At 38.8% G+C, this 23,441-nt stretch overlaps 2 protein-coding genes across 2 annotated transcripts; one reads left to right on the forward strand and one right to left on the reverse strand.

The window, feature by feature from the left end:
• Positions 1 to 12,097: 12,097 nt before the first annotated feature.
• LOC118480915 lies at positions 12,098 to 15,255 on the reverse strand. The gene is made up of 4 exons (XM_035975906.1): positions 14,539 to 15,255; positions 13,640 to 14,485; positions 12,709 to 13,542; positions 12,098 to 12,121 (listed from the first exon to the last, which is right to left on the reverse strand). The coding sequence occupies exons 1-4, from the start codon at positions 15,253 to 15,255 to the stop codon at positions 12,098 to 12,100; spliced, it is 2,421 nt and encodes an 806-aa protein (XP_035831799.1).
• A 5,444-nt stretch (positions 15,256 to 20,699) lies between these two features.
• Positions 20,700 to 23,388, forward strand: LOC110872140 (S-adenosylmethionine decarboxylase proenzyme). The gene is made up of 5 exons (XM_022120917.2): positions 20,700 to 20,857; positions 20,939 to 20,996; positions 21,691 to 21,842; positions 21,944 to 21,960; positions 22,094 to 23,388. The coding sequence occupies exons 3-5, from the start codon at positions 21,708 to 21,710 to the stop codon at positions 23,178 to 23,180; spliced, it is 1,239 nt and encodes a 412-aa protein (XP_021976609.1). The 5' UTR covers positions 20,700 to 20,857; positions 20,939 to 20,996; positions 21,691 to 21,707; the 3' UTR covers positions 23,181 to 23,388.
• The last annotated feature ends 53 nt before the right edge of the window (positions 23,389 to 23,441 follow it).

The following is a 23,441-nucleotide window of genomic DNA, read 5'->3' on the forward strand; positions in this document are numbered from 1 at the left end:
ACATGGCCAAGATAGGTCTCGATCTCGGCAAGTTTCTGTAACAAGAGAAAAAAGACAAGCTTAGGATCAGGTGATCCTCAAAAGAGCAGGATACACAAGCAGGATATTCGTGACGGATAACCAACAGGGGCAATGATCCGTACCTCATTCACGTAGTCAAGGAATTGCTGACGGGGGAGGGGAAATCCCTGGAGATCATCTGAAGCCTTCCTCTTCTTCCCTTTGCCTCGGATAGGCGCTTTAGGAGCTGATGCTGAAGGACTGGCAGCAGGAGCCTTCTTCTTCGAAGACGTGACATTGGCAAGATCACTTATCCCAAATTTGGAGGCAGATTTAACAGACCTGGCAGATTTTCCAGCACCTACACAATTCAAAAACAAGATAAGTTCCCTTATTAAATTAAATACTCTTACATAAAACTTACTTTCTATGAGGATACTTACTTGACATTGTGGCAGATGCAGAGGATATCTCTTGAGAATCTTGGATAGTGACTTGGAAACTTCTAACTTCAGGATCAAGCTTTTTAAAAGCTAACACTCTTTCTCTTGCAGCAGGGGTCAACTTTAAGTGAGCAACGGAAATAGCTGCATAAAAGACAAAAAAAAAAAAAAAAAGACATTAGTGATCCTCATCATATGAGACAGGACTGATAGTGATCCTTCGAGGATCCTCTACCCTACCATGAGTGGCCCATTCCTTGGGCAGATCCTTCCCATCCGGGATGGAATCCCTTCTAACAAAGAAAAAACGACGCTTCCAGTTTGTATCATTCTTGGTGACCTTGAAGACAGGGTGATCCTCCCCGGCTTTCCGTTTCAGCAGATACCGGTAAGAACCAAAAGTGGTAAAATCGTAAAGCTCGGCCAACTCCGTCATCCCCAGATCAATCCCTTTCTGCTCAATGATCCTCTCGAAGGTATACAGAACCCTCCAGATCATCGGCATAGCTTGGATATAAGAGATGCCGGTTAAAGAAAAGAAGGATTGGGTGAAGGATGGAAAAGGATATGAATACCCTATGGTGAATGGAGTAGCAGGAAAAGCCACCCAGGTATCCGAAACAGAGTCACTCAGAGCGGTAGGTGTGAAGGACTTGAAAACAGCATTCGCCGGAAAGCAATGACGAATTCTGTCTATGTGAACATCAGTGAAGCAACACCTCTCCGCAGGAGAATCCTTGATAATCCCCTGGCTTTTTAAGGGACTATCCTTCTTGGAATCCTTGTGTGGAGAATTCCGGAGCAACATGTTTGTGACGAGACGGAAACAGAGTAGAAGCAGAAAACAGAGCAAAGAGATAAGAAAGAGAGAAAGAGAAGAATACCTGATCAATCTTCGGTGCAGAATATAAAGGGAGTGTATCTTGAATTTAAATGCAAAATGATCCTAACCCTATCTCCTATTTATAATCATGATTTGCAGGGATTGTCACATCTGTGACGTAATGATCACAACGGCTAGTCCGCTTATAACGGCTAGTTATCCGAATAATCCGTTGGAGATAAAGATCAGAGCAAAATATAATTCGTTTATTTACAATAAACTCTTTATATTTTGGGGGCAATTGTTAGGGCTGGATTTTTTATTATAGGTGATCCTTATACGTGATCCTAACCAGTGATCCTTGTTTCTTTGGCAGATAGTGATCCTCAGCAGGACTTCAGGATTAGGATCATGGGACATTATAGTGATCCTCATACTAACGGCCACTTCCGCTCAATACAATATTGTTTTGCAGGAACATCTAGCAGGATACGCTCTAGGCATCATGATCAAGGGACGCGTCTTCACAATTATGGCAAGAGCTTAATTGAAGATAGACGTTGCACAGGATATGGAAACTTGGCTTGATTTATGGGCGGCTATTTAGGCTAGATTGTATCTCATTTCTAAAGGGGTAATGAGCTGAATATTAGTTTAGCTACCTAAAATAGGTCACCTACACACGTATAAATACCACTCTTCCTCATTCGGAAGAACACACACGACATACAACGCAACTCTCACACACTTAGACACTCGAAACAATAGTGATCCTTGTACTCAGCTCATTATCATCCGAAGTTGTAATCATTTTGTTCTTATATTGAAGTTTGGTGATCGGTAGTTGCCATCACCCGAGGTTTTTTATGCCGGAGATCATATATTGATCAAGGGCTTTTTCCTCGTATAAATCGTTGTGTCTTTGCATCTTTATCACAGAAGTGATCCTTTACTTTCATAATTAACCAAGCATCATACCCCGTTTACATAAAGTTTGGTTACATTATCCTTGTGTGATTTTTGACCAAAACACCTACCACCCACCATCTCCGTCAGATCTGTTCACCTCCAGATAACCAACATCTTTTGGACCCACGGGAGATAAAGAAACCTTTAAAACTAAAGTAGTAAAATAACCCAAACGTCAGATACTATAATGACCTTTTTATTCTAAAAAAATGATAACTTTAATCATAAAATGATATTTTACTCTAAAAAATGATAATATTTTTAACAACAAAAATCTTCAGGTTGGATAAGGTGATGGAAGATACTAAACTACTGCTATGGATAAGCAATAAAGTGATAATAGGAAGCTTAGATTGATTTTGAATTTTGATGTTTCTAAGCCTTTCGGGCTTCTCTTATATTTATCATCTTGCTTGTTCTCTTGTTGTATATATTATCTTAACGCCGTTAAAGAAAACAGAATAATGTTGATAATGATATGGATGATGAAAGCGAGGATTACAAGAATAATAAGAAATTTATATACAACAACAACAACAAGAGCTCATGAAATGGTAGCTTATGGTCATGGTTACATGGTATAGGTAGGTAATTGAGTACATATATGCGTCTGCTCGGCCCACCTTCTCTTCTAGCCCATTTATGGGTTTACATTATCAGCCCAAAAGTCGCATGTTATTTGCTTTTAAAGTTGGCTATTAGGCTTTGGTATCTATCGCAATAGTTAGTTAGTTACCATTAATCATGGCTTGTTTTAACTTATTATTAACTTAAAACATCCTACCTGATTATTTTACAATAGATAGATTTTCGAATTAAAGGTCGGCCCATCCCTTACGACAAAAAATCACTAGTGTTAGTACTCTACTAATATAATAGTTACCATTAATCATGGCTATTAGGCTTTGGTATCTATCGCAATAGTTACCATTAATCATGGCTTGTTTTAACTAATATAATAAGTTATGTCAACACTATATACTCCTTGAGGAAATGTACCCCTCTCCCATCTGTCACAAAATAAAGATGGGACCTATCATTAAAAATAATTTCTCTCTCACATAAAGGGGTATGTTTAGTAGGGGATGTGGTGCATTTAGACACACCATTTTTTTATTAAATGATGGTTTTAGCTAAATTATACGGATAAATAGAATGAACCTAAATGCACCCCTTCCCCCTACTAAACATACCTCTCTAAGCGTATAATTTGACTAAAAACCTAAATGCATGTAACTTAGCTAAAAACCTAAATGAGCCTCAAACTCTTGAAGCATCCAATCTTTGAAGTGTTTTTTTTTTTTTTTTTCAATTTAGCAACAATCGACTTTATTTATTTCAAATTATAGCCAGAAACAATCTAAGATAAAAAATATATTATGTCTTTTAACACCAGGGTTAAATACACAGAGAAAATATAGTTTGTAAAACTCATTTGAGTTGAAAAAACTCATGAAAACCCTATCAGACAATCAATTTATTTTATCAATGTAATACACTTATTATAGTTAATACAATATATATACCAGACAATCATTTTTTTTATCAATGTAATACACTTATTATAGTTAATACAATATATATTACCAGACAATCAATTTTTTTATCAATATTTGTTTATTAGCACGACAATCAACCTTTAAATATGTCATAGATATTAAACTATAAGCCTAAATACATGTAAATAATAATCATTTTTTTGTAATATATTATATGTATATAAAAATAAAATATATTATAAGTAAAATAATTCGAGCTAAGCCGAGCCGAGCTACCAAGCGAGCCAAACCGAGCCAATTTGGCCCGTCACGAGCCGAGCCGAGCTAGGCTCATTTCTAACCGAGCCGAGACGGCTCGGCTCACTTTCAAACCGAGCCATATCGAGCGAGTTTTTTCCAAGCTAAATCTGAGCGAGCTCCGAGCCGCGAGCTTTTTGGACAGCCCTAGCTTAACCCACTATCCTACTACAACCCATTACCTTATCTTCTTCAGTTCTTCCGGGTAGTGGAACTCACGGAAGCCTTGGCTACTCGATCAAACTACCCAAGTTGGTTGCAGCGGTGTACGCGCACAATCCACACCAACTCGCATCAACCCAGCTCCTTCTGAGTTGTACGCCCCTTCCACCCTTAAGAGTCAAAATACTATGTCTATATGAAGCAAACCGAACCTAAAGTCGCTTCGTTTTATATGGCCAACATTTTATAAACCCAATGGCGTTCGTTTTGGCCCATTACGATGTATATATTTGGGCTTTAGTTGTAGCCATACGTGATAGTGATACATCAATATTGCATAGATTGTTATATTTAAGTGGGGTGTTGGGCCCTGATTGAGTTTTGGGCTTTAGTTGTAAGCAAGTCTGAAAGACTGTAACCATACATGATACATCTATCTTAAATCAAATTTAGATCAAAAGCTTCATTATATTATATGTAACACATATTAAAATTTTAAGTTTAACAGGTTAATTAACTAATAATTCTTTTAATGTACACATATTAAAATTTTTAACACGTTAATTAACTAATAATTCTTTAAAAATTAACTTTTGAAATATAATTACAATATTCAAGTTTCGTGTATGACTTGATAAACCAACACACATGAAGATGCACATTAAAGTGAAGAGGACAAAAGCAAAGCCTTGAATTCAGCCGATGGGCATCTTTTTTATTATTATTTATATAATATAATATTTAAAATGGGCCACATACAATTATTTCACCCTTTTCAATATCAGAATCTCATTTTTGTTCCTTTTAATCTCACCTTTTCTACTCATTCACCACAAATTCAGGGAACCTACCCAATAAAAAAATGCCTTTTACACAATTTTTATTTCCATGTATTATTTTCAGACCAAAAAACGTTTTGTTATCATCTTAAAAATGAAGTCCTTCCCATGAAGTTTCTTTATTTTGTTTTTTAGTTAAAGAGTCGTATGAAGATTTGAGTATGAATTGAATTTTCTTTTTATTTCATGAAAACGTTGATAACCGAAAAGATTGATCTGTTCACACCTCTTGAGGAAGATTATACGTGTATAATCTGAAGCGTGATTCTTTGTATTCATGTCCTGTATTGGGTCACTCTGAGGGGGTGTGTGGTGTGTGATCGTACAAGATGTCAAAATCTTTATAGCCTCTAACTTTAACACAAATACATATAAATAATGCTAAGGAGATAGCAAAGTCCCTATAGTGGCGCAAGAGACATGTAGAATAAAGCAAACCTAAGGATCATGTTCTAGCCTCATGTTATGTATATACGGTTTACATGGTTTATCATCCTCATATTGGTGATGGGGTTGATTGGTGGGAACCCCTTGGGGTGGGCTGCCAAAAATAGCTAGTCAATGAGATGAATATTGAATTATGAGTTAAATGTCTGGTTGGTCCTTGTGGTTTACAAAAATTGCAGACTTGATCTTAAGGGTTCACTAATTACACACTTGGTCCCAGTGGTTGCAATCTATAAACTCGGGTTGTCCTCAACACTAACCTTTGTTAAATTTTTCAGTTAAGCCTTTGTCAAATTACACACTTAAAAACATCTCGCATCTCATTCCCCCAAATTATATCCCTATTCAATTAATTAATAGTTCGTTATGCTTTTTTATTACCTTTTCTATTTCTACTGTCCACAACCACTAAACAAAATACGAGGAATAGATAACGAATAAATAGCGAGTCCCAAAATATGAGGAATAGGAAGTGAATCCCTAAACTTAATCCCTATTTTGGGGAATTAGATGTAAGGTCAAATTTGATTAAAACCTTACTTTTTTCTTAAATTATGAGGATGTGGTTGTTATACACAACGGCGAATGTAAACGCTCTAATACATTTTGGAAGATATGAATCAAAGAAATAAAGGTTGTGATGACACAAGTGACATATCACTAACTGTGCTAGAGTATGTAGAGGAATTAATAGCGTACCGTAAATTATTTACTGATTTACGTATTTTGAGTATTTGATTATGTAATATTGTAAATCAAATTGTATATTCACTTTCCTAGTTTATAGGTGTACATGTACTTTATATATTGTTTTTACCAATCAATACAAGTCAAGAGATTGAGCCCTCATATTTACATGGTATCAGCCTAAAGGCGATCCTTTTCCTTCTTCCTCTTTTCTTCGGCCTACCCTACTTCTCCTGTTTCCGTCGCCACTTCCCCATGGCTGACTCCTCGACCTCCCTCAATCTCCCAACCACCCTTCACTCTCTTCTTCATTTTATTCCCCACAAACTCACATCCTCTAACTACCTTGCATGGAGCCAACATGTTACCCTTGTTCTCTCCTCTCAACACTTGCTCGGTCATGTTGATGGCACTAAAAACCCTCCTGCCGAAACCATTACCACAGCCGACCCACCCGCCAAACCCTCCCATAACCCGGAATATGCGACTTGGACGGCAAACGATCAAACTGTTTGTTTGTTGCTTCAATCCTCTCTCTCTAAAGAGGCGATGTCGGAGGTTATTGGTCTCCACACTGCCAGACAAATCTGGCTTGCCTTAGAAACTGCATACAACCATCATTCCACTGACCGTATGCACACCCTTCGCGACAACCTTCGTCTTCTACAAAAAGGCTCTTCAACCGTCGCTGAATTTGGTCGCAAATTTAAGGCTATTTGCGATCAACTTGCCGTCATTGGTCATCCGGTTGATGAAAGTGACAAATGTCACTAGTTCCTTTGTGGACTTGGTCATACTTATGAGCACTTCTCCACTACCCATCGTGCACTCGGCACCTCCTCTTTCCACGAATTACTGGCCAAAACTGAAAACCAAGAGACTTTCATGCAATCTCTTCATGGTCACACGCCGCCCCCTGCGGTTGCCTTCACTGCAAACTCGCCTCGGTCCGGTAACTCTTCTCGCTCTAATTCAGGTTCCAATTCTTTTAATCATGGTAGGGGTAGAGGTCGTAATGCAGGTCGTGGTCGCGGTAGAAGACCGCTGCATTGTCAATTATGTCGAACCGATGGTCATTATGCCAACACCTGTCCCAATCTTGCAAGTTTTGCAAAACAGGCTCCTCCTATTGACACCAATCTAGCCCATGTTTTTCATGCTCAGTGCCATGTCACTGACAAGAACCATCCAGAGTGGACCGGTGATACAGGTGCGTCGGCCCATATGACTCCCTTTGTTAAGGACCTTGATGTCATTTTTGGTACCCCTACTAATGAGTTTGTTCGTTTCGGTAACGGTCATACGTTACCTGTTACAAATATGGGTACTAAATCCCTTTCTAAAAATCTAAGTCTTAAAAATGTTCTTGTTGTTCCACACCTTACTAAACATCTCCTCTCCATTAGTAAGCTTACCCACGATTCTCCCGTAGATGTGCTTTTCTCTAATAATTTTTTTCACATCCAGGATCGACACACAAAGGAGATCCTAGCCAAGGGAACATGTGAAAACGGGCTCTACATTCTTCGTGAAGGAAACCAAGCCTTCATCGCCTCCTATTCGGATCATCATCTTAAAGCATCTTTTGAAAAGTGGCATGATTTCCTTGGACACGCGTCTTTTGATATTATTTCTAGATTGCATAAACATGGTTCTTTGTTTGTTACTTCTCTTTTGCCAAAACCTAATATTTGTTCTTCATGTCAATTATCTAAGTCTCATCGATTGCCATTTGCTTTGAATGCTAAACGTTCTTTACATGCTCTAGATTTAATACATTGTGACTTGTGGGGCCCTGCGCCTGTTACATCTACAAATGGTAATCGTTTTTATGCCATATTTATTGATGACTATTCTCGTTTCACGTGGTTTTATGCTCTTAAACACAAATCAGGTTTTTATGAAGCCTTATTAGTGTTTGTCCCTTTTGTTCAAAACCAATTATCATGCACTATTAAAACATTTCAGAGAGAGTGATGGTGGAAGTGAATTTACAAATAATCGCGTACAAAATTTTTTCCATGAACATGGAATTCATCATAGACTTTCCTGTCCCCACACTCCTGAATAAAACGGACGTGCCGAACGCAAACACAGACACATAGCCGAAACCGGCCTTGCAATGCTCTTTAACTCTCATGCTCCTGCCACATTATGGACCGATGCCTTTGCCTCAGCTACTTTCATAGTTTCATCATAAACCGCTTACCTTCCTCTATACTTGATTTCAAATCTCCCTACGAAATCTTGTAGGACGCACTCCAACGTACTCAAATCTTCGTATTTTTGGTTGCCGTGTGTTTCCATATTTGCGAGATTATGCGAAACATAAATTGTCTCCGCGCAGTGCGGAGTGCATTTTCATTAGTTATGATGCAAAATATAAAGGCTACAAATGCTTAGACCCTCTCTCTCATCGCGTTTATGTCACGCGACATGCGCAATTTGATGAAGATACTTTTCCATTTAGCAATCAAGTCTCGCCTATTGATGAAGCCACCTTGGTCTTCTCAAACTTTGATGAAATCCTACCTGCCCCAACCATACCAAATCCACCCACTATTCCTACTGTTCCCAGCGGCCCTCCATCACCTATGTCCTACTCGACACCTTGTTCCTTGTGTTCTCATCCTTCACCACCCCAACCCAACAACCCATCTTCCTTCGTTCCACTCACATCGGCCCAACAAACCTCCTCCATCGGTCCATCTTTGACCGCTGACTCCTCATCGGCCCAAACCTCCCAGCCCAACCCAACTCATCAGCCCGACACCCAAACCTCCTAGACCGCCCCATCTTCCGTTAACCAGCCCAACTCGCATCCGCCTCCTGTTCAACCCAGCCCACAATCACCTGTTCCCCCACCCAAACCGCTCCTGGATCCTTTTCTTTGCCAGTACCATCACACCCCATGAGGACTCGATCAAAGAACGGAATCTACAAACCAAAATTTTATGCTAATCTTTCTTTGTTTTCAGGTACTTTACATCATGCTTTACTTGCAGCACAGGATCCTCGCGGTTACAAATCGGCAGCAAAGCACACTAAATGGGTAAAGGCTATGGAAGAGGAACTTCAGGCTTTACAGGCTAACCATACTTGGGTCCTCGTCCCACGACCCGCGGGTTCAAACGTTGTTGGTTCGAAGTGGATTTTCAGAACAAAGTATAAAGAAGTCGGATCAATCGACAGATACAAGGCTCATTTGGTTGCCCAGGGCTTCACCCAAGTCCCTGGCCTTGATTTCTCTCATACTTTTAGTCCGGTTGTCAAGGCTTCAACTGTTCGTGTAGTTCTTGCACTTGCTACTATTTATGGCTGGTCTCTTCATCAGTTGGATGTTTGGAATGCTTTTTTAAATGGCAATCTTACTGAAACTGTTTACATGGAGTAACCTACAGGATTTGTTGATCCTCAGTTTCCTCATCATGTATGTCGTCTCAAAAAGGCTCTCTACGGTCTCAAACAAGCAACTCGTGCTTGGTTTCAACGCCTGAGCAATTTTCTACTTGCAAGAGGATTTGTATGCAGCAAGGCCGATACCTTTCTCTTCATTTTCAAAAAAGGGACCGCTATCGTCTATCTTTTGGTCTACGTTGACGATATCATTATTACTGGTAGTGATACTTCTCTCATTCATTCTTTTATCACCAGCTTGCACAAGGAATTTTCGGTTAAAGATTTGGGGGCTCTTGGTTATTTCTTGGGTCTTGAGGTTACTTATTCTGATCGTGCCACCTTCCTCAGCCAAGCAAAATATGCTCATGACATTCTGGCTCGTGCCAGTTTATTGGATGCTAAGCCGGTTGACACGCCCTTAGCTAACACGGAGAGTTTTCTTCGCAACGATGATCTCTTTCACGATCCTACTCTCTACAGGTCATTAGTTGGAGCTCTTCAGTATCTTACTATTACACGTCCTGATCTCTCTTATGCTGTTAATCAAGCCAGTCAGCATTTGCAGTCGCCCACCGTTTCTCACTTTCAATCCGTCAAGCGTATACTTCGTTATGTAAAGGGCACTATTTCCTTTGGGTTGACTTTTTCTAAGCCAGATATGACTACTTTAGTTGGATACTCTGATGGTGACTGGGCACGCTGTATCGAAACGCGTAGATCCACCTATGGCTACTCGATTTATTTAGGTGGAAATCTTGTTTCGTGGAGTGCAAAGAAGCAGCCTATCGTGTCTCGCTCCAGCTGTGAATCTGAATATCGTGCAATGGCAAACACTGCAACTGAAATTATTTGGATCACCCATCTTCTGCGGGAGTTACATGCTCTCCCATCTGATCGTCCAACTCTCCTTTGCGACAATAAGAGTGCCATTTTCCTCAGTCAAAATCCCGTCGCTCACAAACGCGCCAAATATATTGATATTGATTATCATTTTGTTCGTGAATTAGTTTCATCCGGCAAACTATACACCAAATTCGTTCCGTCCAATCTCCAGGTTGCGGATATTTTTACCAAGAGTCTCCCCAAGCCTCTGTTTGAGAAATTTCGAAGCTTGCTCCGTGTTGGTCCCCCACCTGTTCGATTGAAGGGGGGTAATAGCGTACCGTAAATCATTTACTGATTTACGTATTTTGAGTATTTGATTGTGTAATATTGTAAATCAAATTGTATATTCACTTTCCTAGTTTATAGGTGTACATGTACTCTATATATTGTTTTTACCAATCAATACAAGTCAAGAGATTGAGCCCTCATATTTACAGGAATCATTTAGGACAAAATGCTATGTGTACATTGTTTATCAACTAATTATTTTACTCAATACTAGATTTAGTCTATATTAAGAGTATGCAACAAACAAATTCAGTAGTTCTGTAAACGAGACAAACGAGGCATGTTTGTAATAGTTCGTTTAACGCATGCGGTTGCTTCGTTTACATATATACATTCTCTTCATAATCATCAACAACAACAATAACATCATAACAACAATAACATCATGAAAATCATGTGTCTTTTCCATAATTGGAGTATATGCAACTGCTTGAATCTTTTATCATCCCAAGGGGGTTGATGGTTGGACATCTCTCAAGTTATGACCTAAAATCAGTTAAAGTTACATATACTGATATACACAAGTAGACATATGTATGACTTAGGTAGTGTTTGGTATGCAGGAATGAGAGGTGGAATGAAATGAGTGATTACGAGAGAATGAAGAAAAGAGTGTTTGGTTGGTCAATGGAATGGAATCACTCATTCCAAAAGGCATTCAATTCCCTCAAAATCATTCCTTCCACCCCCCATGTTTTTTTTCCATTCCATCCCCTCTTGCACCATTCATGAACAACACCACAACCCACGACCTTCGCCACAACCCACCACCATAACCACCCACCACCGACGCCATCGCCGCCTCCCGCCACCTCCCGCCACCACCTTACCCCGACAGCCACCGCCTCCCGCCACCTCCCGCCACCACCTTACCCACAGCTGCGACCAACCACCAACGCCACTCGCCGCCACCGCCCACCACCATCGTCGACGCCACCACCACCGCCACCACCAACCGCCGCCGCTGCCACCAACCGCCACCTTTGCTGCCACCCACCACCAACGGCCACTTTGTCGCCACCACCACTCGTCGTCACCGCCGCACCGCCACTCGCCGCCACCACCACCACCCATCGCCGCCGCCGACACCCACCACCGCCACCTATAACCACCCACAATCACTACCACCGACCACCACCACCACTCACCGCTAATTTTATTACTCCGTTTTTTTGCCTACCAAACAATACACAATAATAATTCATTCCATTCACATGGTAACCAAACAAGACATGGAATGGTAATGATCCATTGTATTCCCTCGTCCATTCCATTACCTCGTCCATTTCATTCCTTCGTCCATTTTATTACCACATACCAAACAGACCCTTAAAGTTTAAACTATGTATAGTAAATCAATTACATAATTGGTTCATTGCTAGTCTAAAGGAAATCAAAAAAAAAAAAAAAAAAAAAAAAAAAAAAAAAAGAGGTTTTAAGATACCTTGACTTTTTTGGGTTTTTTCTTTGTATTTAGGGAATTTATAATAACAAGATTTCCCCAAGGAGAATAACAACACTAAAGAACAACATAATTACTTTCATTTGTGACTATAACAAGTATTATTGAATTGCTTAACTCTTGTGATATCGAACTGACGTGGCTAAACGGTGATGATTTTTTTTTTTTTATAAAATTACATTAACGGGCCGATAAAACTTAAATGAATATATACGACCTAAACAAATGACCAAACATAAGCTAATGTTCACGCTCATACATGAGCGAGCGAGTCATGGGTTCATGTTTGTTTATTTAACTAAATGAATGTAAATAATTTTATTGATCGCTTGATTTTTATTGACCTATATCGATCAAACAACTTTTTTTTTAAACAAACTCAATACAATTACAAACTAATGGCAGGTAGACGAGCAACAAGCTGCGCCGCTACCCCTTTCTGAATAGCAAACCCTACCCTGCTAAACACAAAATTTTGCCCCTTAACATGTGTGGTGTTACTGCTTACCACCTGTTGAACCCGCTTTAGGAACCGCACCGCGTCAGAGGCGAGAGCGCCAAATGTATCGAAAGCGAACAGGACGAACACGTGCTGATTCTCGATGCAAGCTTTTTCGTGTTTAGCTACTTTTCCCGCATCTGCCTTGGTTATCGCCTGTTCCGCCACAAACCCGTGGTCCCTTAGCCCAACGAGAGGGGACACACCTGTCAAATCGACACACGCGTGTTTCCCTCCTTCCCATCCAAAAACAAGAATGTCAGCGGGTCGTAGCGTAGATTTCCCTTCTAATGGATCAGTCAAGAAGTTCACCGGAGCTTCCTTTTTTGCCGAGATCCCTGCTCGCTTAAGGACATCATACAACACATCTCGAACTAAATCATGTCGATATTTAAAGCCCGGTAATTCTTTGCAATGTACTGCATGCTCCCCAAAAGAATCCAAGCAACACTTCCGACATACAGGACACGGGTCATCAACCGGGAAAAGGGGTATCATTAAACGGTACTTGAGGATAGCCCGGTATTTCACAGCTGACATACATTGCCCTAAACCTTCGATGGGAACAACAGACAAGAAATCCTGAGCATGGGGGGCTCGCAAACACTCAAACACGGCTCGCTGGCGAGGGGGAAAGGCAAACTTCTCTTCGACTGTCTTGACGATTTCGCCATATAAGGCATTCGCCAGAATTTTCTGGGCTTTAATGGGGGCGGTGTCTTTAATGTAGAAACCGCCAAGATCAAGATCGGGGAGAAAACTATGCAGATTGTCCAACGCACCCTTGTAATCAGAGTCCAACAGCTCTCCCCCACATTCGCGAAGGATGTGGTCTTGAAGAACCTAAGATTGGGCCCTTGAAGCCACAAAAGTGTAGGAAGAGGCATCCTCAGCTGAGCAAATCCCAAGCCCCCCAAAACGTGTCGGGAGGGAAGCTAACCTCCATTGTAGGTCCCCGAAAAAGGCACCCCCCACAAACAACAATGTCCTCGATCGCATTCCGAAGCCCCTTGTCAAAAACAGAGACGGCTTCCCCGACATAAGAAGGCTGACACGTTCTAAGCCCAAACAGCAGTTTAGCAACCCCCATACACGAACGAAGCAGGAGGAGTTCGCTCTGAGGTTCCTTAAGGCGTTTGAGGCATCCCATCAGCTCAGCCGCACATTTGGCTCTTTTGAGGGCCAAACCACTAATAATCTGCCCATCTCTACTAACAGCACCACCCAAGAGTTTCACACCATGCACCAGCCTACCAATCTCCTGCGGAAATAAACCCTCCGGAGTCTTCACCCCGTCGCATGTAGGCCAAAAAACTTCAGTTTTTTTAATGTTGAGAAGGAGGCCCAAGGAGGGGCCCTCCACTCTAATGACGTCTAAAGCCTTGGCAACCTGAGTAGCATCTCCAATAATGGTCCCGTCATCCAGGTACCAGGCGTGAAAAAGAAGCTTACAACGATCTCTGATTCGGTGAACAAGAGGGTGTAAAACAAGGGCAAAAAGGAGAGGCCCTAAAGGACCCCCTTGCTGAACCCCCGTGGAAGACCAAATATAATCATTCCCCACATAAAGCCTAGCTGGTTGCCCGTATAAAAAATCAACCCAAGTAGAGATGGATGGACACATTTTCCTTACCTCATTTAAAAGAGCAGTTCTATCCACAAGGTTAAAGGCTTTTGAGAAATCGACGGTAAGCATAGCCAACGACCTGTCTCGGTGGTGCGCATTTAAGAGCCTGTTCGCACTATGAAGAACTGCCTCAGCCCCGTTTGGAACCCCGACCCCAAACTGAAAGTCGCCAAGATATTTGGCCATATCCTTCCCACCCCCTTTATCGCTACCTTGGAGACCACTCTCCTCCAGATCGAACCCACCGCAATAGGTCTAATCCCATTATCGGGCTTGAGAAGGGACGTAAGAGGAGCAGATGCAACAAACTCCGCCAAACTCCTCGGACACCCCCCTCGCAAAAATAGGTTAACCACAGCTGAAATCGCCCTGAGTAGGCTAACCGCAATCACAGACCCTTCACCACAAAGGGCGTCCAAAAGGTGTTGATCCCTCAAACCATCTCTCCCACATGACGTCCCTTTCGGGAAAGATTTGATACACCCAAGCACACTGACGGTCTCCGCTACAAGGTGAGGTTCTGACGGAAGGAAAGCGGGCATGGTCGGAGGGGGCATGCACGGGTGTTTATCCACGAGAGCCTTCATAGTTTTCTTATCATGTGGTGCGACCCCAGAAGAACAAAGGACCTTAACTGCAGCGGTAAAATGACCATCGGCAACCTTACGTAAACACTGCTTGACATTAGAACTCACATCCTCGCTTTTTTTTCCAGACATTTTCTTAAAACCCTCCGGACCCTCCTTCACAGGTTGAGCAAACAAAGACTGAATGAGAATGCCAAACCCCTCACGGTCACCCCATTGGGACAACGCCCGCTGTATACTGAGACATTGACCATTTTTCCTGTTGCCCGACCTCTTATCCTGGCGGCTAACCGGCGTAAATACACCAAGGTACACCGAGGTAATAGAAGAAGTCGAATCCATGCATCAACCGAATCAGGCATAGCCACCACATTATCCAAAGCTGTGGTTAAGACTTGGGCAAACGCCTTTCGGCAACTAAAGGGGATGCTCTTAACAGTTTTAATAGGAAGAGAGAAAACTCGGTCAAGTAGAACAACATCAACACATACCTCTCCAGATGGGGAAACCTCCGATACGTTACACGGTCTAGGGACACCCACAATAAAACATATTTCACCCACTTCCGTTGGCACAAACCGAACAACCCGATCTTCATGGTGACACCCCCGCCGGAAAGAATGAAGGCACATGCACTCCCAACATAACCATTGTTCAGACAACCTAAAGGCTTCACAAACAGAGGTAAAAAGATTAGGGTCTTCAGCAATAACAAGTTTAATGAGGAGGATATGAGAATATTGGAAATGATTTATGCTCAACTATGTATTAACTCTTTCCCTAATGAAGATATTGAACATCTTCATATTTCTATGGCTATTAAATATTTAGAGTGTATCTGATACAGTGTTAATGCATTAGTATTACCTAGTCGTCTGATTCTTTATTCACGGGGTAAAGCTTTTATACACTGAAGTTATCAAATTCTATATGTTTTATAATTTCAAAAGAATAGTTTATGACTAAGGAATGATATACATTAAATGTGATATAATATAAAGAAAATGGTTTTAAGGAAAAACATTTGATCGCTGACCAGACTATGTTAAGGCAGAATCAGGTAAAGTTGCTAAGCATGAAAATACTTGTGTTGAGAATCAACATGTCTTCAGTCCCTTTGTCTTTAATACTTTTGGTATCCTTGCTCCTCAAGTTGTCGAAGGTCGTGCACAACCAAAGTTTTGTTTTCGGTATAATTGAATTTGATATTTAAAAGGGCGTTGCGACGTAGCTTGTTATCCGTTTATGTGTCATTTTTATGTAACTTTTTTAAATATTTATGAATAGTGTTGATGTATTAGGATTTAAAAAAATAAATAAAAAAGAGGAAAGTGTAGAATGATATATTTGATGATTCCTTGAAAGTTTCGTATAAAAGAAAGAATACAATACCTTATTGTCATATTTTGTCCTCTAAAAATAATATCATTATTTAGTGGAGCGTGTAGTAATTGCATGCAGGCTCCAAAAATTAATGTAGTTAATTGCTATGAACATGATTCACTCAACATTAATGTTTATTTACTTAGGGGGTGTTTGGCGTAGCTTTTATTTTTTTGGCTTATGCTTATATTTTAAAATAGCTTATGCTTATTTTCTTTCATTTGATAAACTATTTTTAAATGTTTGGATTAGCTTATATTCTACAAGTTGATAATTAATAATTAATCTTTAGTTATTTGTTAAGTTATTTTGTATTATGGGAAGGGGTATAATATTATTGTGTGTAATGAGTAAAAAACCATCTTCTTCAAATAAGCTTATTCAAATAAGCTAAAAAACCATGTTCCCATAAGTTTCTTTGAATTAGCTTATATAAGCTAATAAGCATAAGCTTAAAAAGCTAAACCAAACACTCATTAGTGCTTATTTTGTAAAAATAAGCTAAAAAAGCTATAAGCTTAAATAAAAAAGCTAGGCCAAACACCCTCTTAATTTCTATAAATATATTGTGATAAATTACTTTTAATGTAGTTATACTCGAATTAATGAAAATACATTCACAACACCTTCACTCACCAACTCTCAACCAACTTATTGAAACACAACACCAGTCAGTATTTTAGCATCGACAATCATGTTTTTGAGACCGATAGAACAATATTGGTGTGATTATGTTGCATTACGTGCTTTACTAGTATTTTTAAAGAGCAGAATTTATATTTGTCCAACACATGTAAAATACATGACAACCCATTTGCTAGTGAGAATGATGTGTTGTCAAACGATTCTTAAAACATGTTCAAAATTTAAAATAAGGGTTAAATGATGATTTATTAGAATGCTTATAATAAATATTGGGTACATTTAATAATTTAACTACTCTGTAATGATATAAATATATATGATATTTTTAGTTTTGGGTGTGTATATATGAAAAGTGTATCAGGATATATATTAAATTAATCCTATTTTTTTAACAACGAATTTCTTTTAATCCTTATCGTGTGTGAGAATTGACCTTAAAACCTCCCATCTCAAACCCAAATGTTCAAAAACTTTGTCTTTGTCAATGAACCGTCACCCCCTTGGTATAAATATAGTTATATCATTTTATAGTAATTAGTACACAATTTACCATTTGTACATTTACCTTAATTTATATTTAAAACTTACTTATTCCTTGCATTATATTAGTCTATGAAAATATAAAAGAAATGATAATGTAAACCTAATTAGAGATAATATAATCTAATGAACCTAAATATTAAAAACTAATGATACCTATATTAATTCTAATTACGTGTCATTCATGAATTGATTTCAGTTATTTAACACCCTGATTAGACTGAACGTAATGGGCGTGGTTGCCCAACTTTTTCCCCGAAAAACGCCAAAACACACTGAGTCACTACCCCCTTGGGCGTGTTTGGCTTATTTTTTTTTAAGTGATCAATCACATTTAATCTTCCTTTTTTGGTCAATAGTTTTTTTTTTGTTGTTTTTTTTTATTTTTATTTAATTTTCTACAACCTTTTAACATAATGGCCACATTCCCACTACACACATTTTAGAAAAAAACACACAATAATACCCCTTGCTGATTGTACTGCCACATGGTGGAAAACGCCCAAGAGTAGAGTCATTATTCACCCTTACCACTTAGACTAAGGGGAGTGGAGCATCCTTTTGATGGGGCGTCTTGCGACACGTGGCGCCACGTCATATTAGAGGATTTTGACCAAAAAAGGGGGAGTGGGGCAACCTTGCTGGGTGGGGCGTCTTGCGACACGTGGATTGATTTATTTTGTCTTTTTTTATGTAAAAGATATAAAAAAAGTCATATTTTTTTATAAAAGTATTGATCAAAGTAAATAAAAACTAATACTTCAATAAAATAAAAAAATACATCAACTAAAAAAAAATACATCAACAAAAATAAAAAAATACAATCAACAAAGGTTATATTTTTCTCGAATTTCTTGCTTCATTTGTTCGGCTAAAGCGAGCTCGGCTCCAGTAAGGTTTGTTGTGTATTTTGGTTGAAAGGAGGGATGTTGTGGGGATACATTTTGATGAGTTGATAGAAGATTGGTATAAATTTTGATGAGTTGAGAGAAGATTGTGGTAAAAATGTGTTTGATATGTGGTATTATTTATAAAGGTGGGATGTATTTAAAAAAAATAAAATAAAAAACTTGGGCCAAACTATCCGTTGCCAACGGATATATGCATGGGAAATGAAAAAGTTGGGGCGATCTGCTGGAGACGGGCTGGAGGAGGACGCCACCAAGACGCCAAGGAGGGCGGTGTTCCAGGCGACTCCGGACGACACGGGTGGGGGAGTCGCCCCACTCCCTTCAGTCTTACCACTACCCATGATTTTACTCTTATCATTTATTCTATTATTAGCTTGTAAAAACTTTATCATTTTCCACAAAAGAACTAGTGCAGTTTACAACTTTTTTTAACAGATATAAAGAGACACCAAGTAACTGGAATAATTTTGAATCGAGCGTGTACTAAATTGTGCATTTCTCACGGATTTATATTGTTTACGCGTTTTAACCTAAATTACATAATTTATATTTTTATTTTAGTTTATCTTCAAGCTTCTTCGAGTCATTTCTATTTTTATTTTAGTTTAGTTTTTCTTCAAGCTTCTTCGAGTCCCAACACGTGAAATACTCTTGTTAGTAACATTACTGACATACTATTTAATATTTATGATACACGTATACCACACGAGAAAATAATCTATTTAATAGCATACTATATATATGAACATTTAGAATAAATAATATGTTGCCAATGAGCTAGTGGTGGAGCGGTAAGGAAGAGACCTTGTGTTTCAAGTGACCCAAGTTCAATTCTTGCCCCTAGCATTTAGTTTCTGCGGCACCTGGTGATGATGGGAGACTAGGCGAGTAGGCGGCGATCGCTAGTTCGATCCTTGAACTGAGCGGGTTTTACCTCACCGCACTGTCGTGCCTTCGGGCGAGTGTTCACGGGCTTCGGCCCTAGGTGAGGGTTTTCCCCGGTTCGGAAGGCGAGTGTATCCCGATGTGGAGAATTTCGCCAGTAGCCCATTTGGAGGATTCGTTGGCCGTTCAAAAAAAAAAGAATAAATAATATGTTATTCATGTATTAATGTTTCTTTATACCAAAAAATGTACTAATTAGAAAATAAAGACCACGGAGATATAATAAAACTTTATTAGTACTAAATATTACTTTATACAGGAAAAATATTTACAATGATAACCATGGTTCATACTAGTGAAATATTATTTTCATAAGTTTACAGTTCACACAGTAAAAAGATTTATAATGATAACAATGGTTCATACTAGATACTACCAAAATATTATTTTCATAAGTTTAAAGTTCACATTAAAAAGAAAAAATGTTAAAAAACTTATTTCTTTTTATAATAGTTGACAAAATTCACTCTCCTCAATTTCTCCAACTTTTTATTAATGCATATCATCCTCCCATCCATTAATAACACTCCATTTTTTTTCATAATTTTGGTAGCAACTACCAACCACCAAATCTATTTACTCTTAACATTAATTTGTTAAGAGTTAAATGTCATTTTAGTTCTTATGATTTGGGTCATTTTGGTAGTTTAGTTCAAAAGTGTTATTTTTCATCTGTGGGTCTAAAAATGTTTCACTGTTGCCACTTTAGTTCACTGGGTTAACTTCATCTATTTTTTCAATTAACAAGAAAGGTAATTCAGTCATTTTATATGGCCGAATTGCCCTTTAGTTAACATAATTACATATAAAATGATCGAATTGTCATTCTCGTTAACATAAAAAATGGATGAAGTTGACCCAGTGGACTATAATGGCAACGATGAAACTTTTTTGGATCAACAGACGAAAAATGAAAACTTTGAACTAAACTAGCAAAATGGACCAAACCATAGGGCCTAAAATGACATTTAACTCATTTTTTAAGATTACAATTACTTTGGTTTTGTTATCGTTTCGACTTATTTATTTGTCTTTCACAAAAATTTTAACTTTTTTTACATTTATTTTAGTTCGTTTGACAGTCTCGCAGCAACACGTGAGTCAAAAAAAAAAATTAAGTTGCCATTCAAAAAAAAAAAAAAAATATATATATTAATTAATTTTGTTAAAGACAATCTAAGATATGATTGATTCGAATATTAACTAAAATATAAAATCAAATCTCGTGATCAAACAATTAATAAGTTAAAATAACCCACTTATTATTTTTCTCCGAATAGCTGTCCTCTGAACAATATTCGCAACTCGTGGCTGTGACGCTACATACACACATCCACCCATCTGACCCCAATGGCACAACTCGTAATAAACCTAAACTCCAGTGGCTTATATTCACGCCCAACCTATATATACACCCTTCATTCCAGCCGTCTATAAAACATTGCGTTCACGTTAACCCTAAAAAGAACCCTCAATCTTCTTCGTTTCTTCAACATTTTCCGCCGTTATAATCCATAATCGTAAGTTTTGAATCTGAATTTCGCTTCAGATTTGTTAGTTTGTGTTCATTTGTTGATTTTTTGTTATTATTTTGTTTGCAGATCGGAGAGTTGAGTTGATTACTCGTTCAACGGACGTTATACATACAAAATTCATATCGTAAGTGTAAAATTCTTCGTTATTAGATTGTATTCGTTGGATCTGAAGTTTTTCTCTGTGAATGTATGTGTATAAGAACACATGTAACGTTTTGTGTACCTTGTGACTCACGTTCCAACCTAGGGTTTCTAATTTTCTGGATTTTATTCGATTTTGTGGATGTATGTTCCAATTTGATGAAATAATAGCGTTTAAATCTGATTTTGTGTTCGTATGTGGTGAATAATTTCATGTTTATCGATTTTAATTTTTAGTATACCAGAATTATATGGCGGTTGAAGCTGTGTTACTGTTACTTTTTATTACGCCTTTATGAAGTTATGATTGAAGCTTTTGTTGATTACATGATTCATTTCACTTTTCTGTAGCATCATTAGGTTGTTTATGTGGCTGATTTTGTTATGATTATATGTTTCTGAATTTAAATTTTTAAAATCATTATTGAATCATTGATTAGTTTACTTTTATGAAGCATCATTAGGTTCTTATGTGTATGATTTTGTGTTTTTTTTTGTGATAAAATTCATTTTCTATTTTTCTTTAGTTTTGATATTTTGTTTACCAGATTTATTATCATTTATATGGCTGCTTTTTTTTAAATGTCATTGAGCTACTGATTACATTGGCTGTTTTACCTTTTTGAAACATTATTAGGTTATATATGTGGCTGATTTTGTTATGATTTGATAATCAGGAAAACTGAATGATCTAATGGAGACTAAAGGTGGGAAAAAGTCTAGTAGTAGTAGTAGTAAATCGTTTTATGAAGCTCCCCTAGGATACAGCATTGAAGACGTTCGACCAAACGGAGGAATCAAGAAATTCAGATCGGCTGCTTACTCCAACGTAAGCTTTTCAAACAATATTGTTACAATTTTTATCATTTTTTTACATTAGTTTCGTTTTATGATCTGGACTAATGATGTGTTTTCATGTTCTTGATGCAGTGCGCTCGCAAACCATCCTGATATCCCTCAAATTAGGATTCCGTTCACGTCTTTTCGACGTGATTTATTTACTGCTTTCAAATTAGTTTAATAGTTATAATTAGGTCCCCTTTTTCCTCCTTTTCTTCGTTTCTCAGCCTCTTTCTTGTTTGCTTCCGTCAAAATGTCTGCTATTGGTTTTGAAGGTTACGAAAAACGGCTCGAAATTACGTTCTTCGAGCCCAGCATCTTTGCTGACCCGCAAGGTCAAGGTCTCCGGGCACTGTCAAAAGCCCAAATCGATGAGATTTTGAACCCTGCTGAATGCACAATTGTTTCCTCACTGTCGAATGAATATTTGGACTCATACGTTCTATCCGAGTCTAGTCTGTTTATTTTCCCGTATAAGATGGTTATCAAAACCTGTGGGACCACCAAGCTGCTTCTTTCAATCCCGCCTATTTTGAGGCTTGCGGAATCAATTTCTCTCACTGTCCGGTCAGTGAGATACACTCGTGGTAGTTTTATCTTTCCCAATGCTCAATCTTACCCACACCGCAGCTTCACCGAAGAAGTTTCTGTGCTCGATGCTCATTTTGAAAAGCTCGGTTTATCCAGCAAAGCATACGTGATGGGTGGGTTCGATAAACCACAAAAATGGTTCGTTTATTCTGCTTCCGCTGGACCTGTATCAGTTCGTGATCAAGTGTACACACTCGAGATGTGCATGACTAGTTTAGACAGAGAGAAAGCATCCGTTTTCTACAAAACCGAATCGAGCTCGGCTACAACCATGACTAACGAATCCGGCATTCGATCCATCCTACCGAAGTCCGAAATCTGCGATTTCGAGTTTGACCCGTGTGGGTATTCCATGAACTCTATTGAAGACGGTGCCATCTCTACCATCCACGTTACACCCGAAGACGGGTTCAGTTACGCTAGTTTTGAGGCAGTCGGTTATGATTTTAACGAGGTAAGCCTGGAACAGCTGGTGCAACGGGTGCTGGCTTGTTTTGAACCGGGTGAGTTTTCTATTGCTGTTGGTGCTGACGTGGCATCAAAGCGTTTGGAGGCAACATGCGCGATCGAAGTCGAGGGGTACAGTGTGGAAGAGAAGAGTTATGAAGAGCTTGGATGTGAAGGTTCAATTGTGTACCAGAAGTTTGTGAAGAAGGATGGGAGCTGCTGTGGGTCCCCAAGGTCTGTTTTGAAGTGTGGCAAGAACTGGAAAGAGAATGAAGAAAAGGAGTATTAGTTATATGTTTGTGTTGAAGAAGGGTTGTTTTTGTCTGTTTTGTTTAAGGATTTAAATAAAGCCATGGCTATGGCTGGTTTGGTTGTCTTGCTGTTTGACTTTATTATTGTTGGTGTTGAGTCTTTGTCTTATGTTGGATTAAGAGGTGGTTTAGCCTCATTTAGTATTATTATATTTGGTATTATGGTTATGATTGTTTTGCTCCAAATGTTTGATTTGTGCTTTGTGATGATGTTTGTTTCAGTTATAGTGCAATCTTTT

The sequence above is a fragment of the Helianthus annuus genome, chromosome 8, assembly GCF_002127325.2.
Source record: "Helianthus annuus cultivar XRQ/B chromosome 8, HanXRQr2.0-SUNRISE, whole genome shotgun sequence".
In the NCBI taxonomy this organism is placed as follows: Eukaryota; Viridiplantae; Streptophyta; class Magnoliopsida; order Asterales; family Asteraceae; genus Helianthus; species Helianthus annuus.

Coding starts and splice junctions, on each gene's coding strand:
- LOC110872140 (XM_022120917.2), top strand. CDS start 21,708: ATGGAGACTAAAGGTGGGAAAAAGTCTAGTAGTAGTAGTAGTAAATCG.
- LOC118480915 (XM_035975906.1), bottom strand. CDS start 15,255: ATGGATTCGACTTCTTCTATTACCTCGGTGTACCTTGGTGTATTTACG. Junction 14,486..14,538: donor GGAGGAGAGTGGTCTCCAAG/GTAGCGATAAAG, acceptor GGCGACTTTCAG/TTTGGGGTCGGGGTTCCAAA. Junction 13,543..13,639: donor TTCGGGGACCTACAATGGAG/GTTAGCTTCCCT, acceptor GCCCAATCTTAG/GTTCTTCAAGACCACATCCT.